This window comes from Megalobrama amblycephala, linkage group LG10 (genome assembly GCF_018812025.1).
Source record: "Megalobrama amblycephala isolate DHTTF-2021 linkage group LG10, ASM1881202v1, whole genome shotgun sequence".
Lineage (NCBI taxonomy): Eukaryota > Metazoa > Chordata > Actinopteri > Cypriniformes > Xenocyprididae > Megalobrama > Megalobrama amblycephala.
This window is the reverse complement of record NC_063053.1, coordinates 38,060,065-38,063,008: the sequence shown is the minus strand read 5'-3', so window position 1 is coordinate 38,063,008 and position 2,944 is coordinate 38,060,065. Positions and strand designations below refer to the sequence as shown.

General features: G+C 38.3%; 1 protein-coding gene across 1 annotated transcript; it reads right to left on the bottom strand.

Annotated features, from left to right (window-relative positions):
* Positions 1-440: 440 nt before the first annotated feature.
* LOC125277576 (trace amine-associated receptor 13c-like) lies at positions 441-2,717 on the bottom strand. Its single transcript, XM_048206054.1, has one exon. It carries the CDS (start codon positions 2,143-2,145, stop codon positions 1,144-1,146), a length of 1,002 nt encoding a protein of 333 aa, XP_048062011.1. The 5' UTR covers positions 2,146-2,717; the 3' UTR covers positions 441-1,143.
* Positions 2,718-2,944: the final 227 nt, after the last annotated feature.

The window sequence follows — 2,944 nt, the reverse complement described above, 5'->3', positions numbered from 1 at the left end:
GCCATTTTGGTGAGTTCAGTTTTTCACAGTCTGCAGGAGCAGGATTGAGAAGAACTGCTCTAGACAATAAAACTGTGTACCGTATACTTACACTGCATCTAATAGAGGGGAATATGGTTAAGTAGTTTGAGTGTTGTTGTGACCCGTGAAAGTGCCCTCCGCATTTACAATATATGGTTGACCTCATATCACAGCTTGATTTGGTGTCTAACAGGAGCAGATTAGGTATGCCATATGTCCTAAATATGCCTTACTTTTTTCTGCCACTCATCAAAACAGAAATAAAGAAAGCTACAGGCACACTGGGTTCCCTCTTATTCCTGCAAAAATTGTCAGTACTGCTTCTATTGTGAGGACCCGACACATTACTGAGAGCTGTTAGCCTAAACACAGTTGGTATTATTTGACACTGTTAATGAATCATAAAATCTTTCCCCTCATAAATTTATAAATATAGTAACATAGTAATATATATATATATATTCAGGAACAGAATGCATTACATTTCAAAACAAAGAATATTTATGGAAAATTTCTGCAAGTTGGCAATTGAATATTCTTCATGTCAATGCAATGTATATTGTAAACTGTATATTGTGAAGTAAATGCCTTTTTAGTGTAAATGCTTAACACACTGCAATAAGTGCATTACTAATTAAATGTCATGCTGGTTAGTTGGCTCATTTTGTTTAAAAGGCAAAAACAGGCAGAAAACAGGAACTATGAAGAACTTTATAATTGTCATTATAATGATTAAACATCACTCCTGCCCATCATCAATCATTTAAGCTCATGTTGTGAAATTTGTCTCAATTGTTTTACTGTAAGTGCACAGTTACCATGGCTATGCATCAAAATATATTGTACCTTACTTTCTTCTAAGTAACATATTACTTTTAACATATCTATTACTACAATTTTGCTGTTCTTACATTTTCAAACAGAGCAAATGGAGCAGATAGTGTCACTCACAAATATGATCACAATATACATGTTAGACACCATATTTTTTATATAAAACAAACAAACAAACAAAACAGCTGTTACATGCCATCTAATCTTCTATAAAGAGGTGCTTAAAACAAGAACTCTTTCATTTGGTGACACATTATCTCATTTACATTTGCATGAGAGTGTAAATTATCATTTTTCCTCTGGGAACAGATTTAAGTATGCAGATGAAGGTTCAAATATTTTCTTTGTCAAAATGTATTTAGCTGACAGTCTGAACCATCGATAAAACATTGCATATATAAGTGGGTTCATACAGGAATTCATGCACACAATCCAATCCATTACATTAATTAACAGTGAGTCATTTTCATCATGCCCAACAGAAAGAGAAGTTAAATAGTATGGCATCCAGCAAAGAAGATAAACCAGTACTACAATCCCTAAGGTTCTTGCAGCCTTTTTTTCTGATTTGGCCTTTTTCTCTGTGACTGAATTTAAATGCTTAGCTTGATAGTTTGCTACAAAGCAGATTTTCACATATAAAGGAATAATTATTAAACAAGGTGCCACTAAACAAACAAAAGCATCTAGCATTACATTTTCAAACTTTACAGAAAGTATGCATTCTCCAACACATGTGTGGTTCCTCTCTGGATACAGTAAAAACTCATACAACAGATAAAAATTATATATGAAGGACAATAACCAGTTTACAACAATAGAAACAACAGCTCTGTTATTATTGACTTTCATTGGATATCGCAAAGGGTCATTCACAGCAATGTATCGATCCACAGATATAATAATCATATTACCAAGAGATGCTGTGAGAACCACATAAAGAATAAGAGGAAATATTAAGCAAAATATTTCTCCAAAGTACCAGCATGGCTCAATCAGTTTCATTCCCTGCACTGGCATGAGAATCAGTCCTACAATCAGATCAGCCACTGCCAGAGAGAGGATCAGCACATTGGTGGGAGTGTGGAGCTGTTTGAAGTGCGAGATGGAGATGATCACCAACAGGTTCAGAAACACGGTGAACACTGATGTTACAGCAATGAAAATGTACACAGCAATGTACTCCGCTTCAGGTCGGAAACTCTTGGAACAAGACAAATTGTTGTTTGGAAAGCAGTATTGAATGGTTTGATTATCTGCGTTTGTCACTCCCCAGTTAGACATTTCCATGATAGATCTATTTTGGAGAGCAGACTCTGTTTGAGAATGCCTGCCAATAATATGACTCAGTTTTATACTTACGGAAACTCAGTTACCACCTCATTTTACTGTGATGTTTGAATATTCAGCTGTCAACCCACCCACTAGTTCAATATTCATAGACCCATCAGATCTGATCTGTAATTCTAATGAAGCTTTCATAAAAGACTGTACCTGAAATCTTTTATATGGTTATATTGTCACACTGCATGGTTTAGGGAAACACACGCGGATAATGGAGATTCCAAGACAAGGACTTTTATGACAAAACGCAGGAGATGAATACATATAGCACAACACTGATGTTATACAATGACGACAACCGACAAAGACTGAGGGAGAACACGGAATATATACGTCAGACAAAGGGGTAAACAAGGCTAATTAACAAGAGACGGCTGGGACAAATCGAACTCAATCAGACTAAGGGAACTAAGGGAACAGACAAGGGTGGAAAAACTGAGAACAAAGAACATGTGACCAGGGAAACACAGAGAACACTGACATCACTCCCCCATCCCGGGGGCATGGGCACTCTGGAGGTTGGTAAGGGCGTGGCTCCGGGGATAAGGATTCTCCAGAGCGGCGCCATGGTGGATCGGGCAGTTCGGGGGCCATGGCAGGTCAGGCAGTTCGGGGGGCCACGGGTATATAACGGGAGAAGCTATGGGTCTCTGGGCTGGAGCGGGGTCTGTAGTGGACTCAGGGACTGGAGCGGAGTCTGGAACTGACTCAGGGACTGGAGCGGAGTCTGGGGTTGACTTGGGGA

Bases quoted from the DNA above. Each gene is read 5' to 3' on its own strand.
- LOC125277576 (XM_048206054.1), bottom strand. From the start codon at position 2,145: ATGGAAATGTCTAACTGGGGAGTGACAAACGCAGATAATCAAACCATT.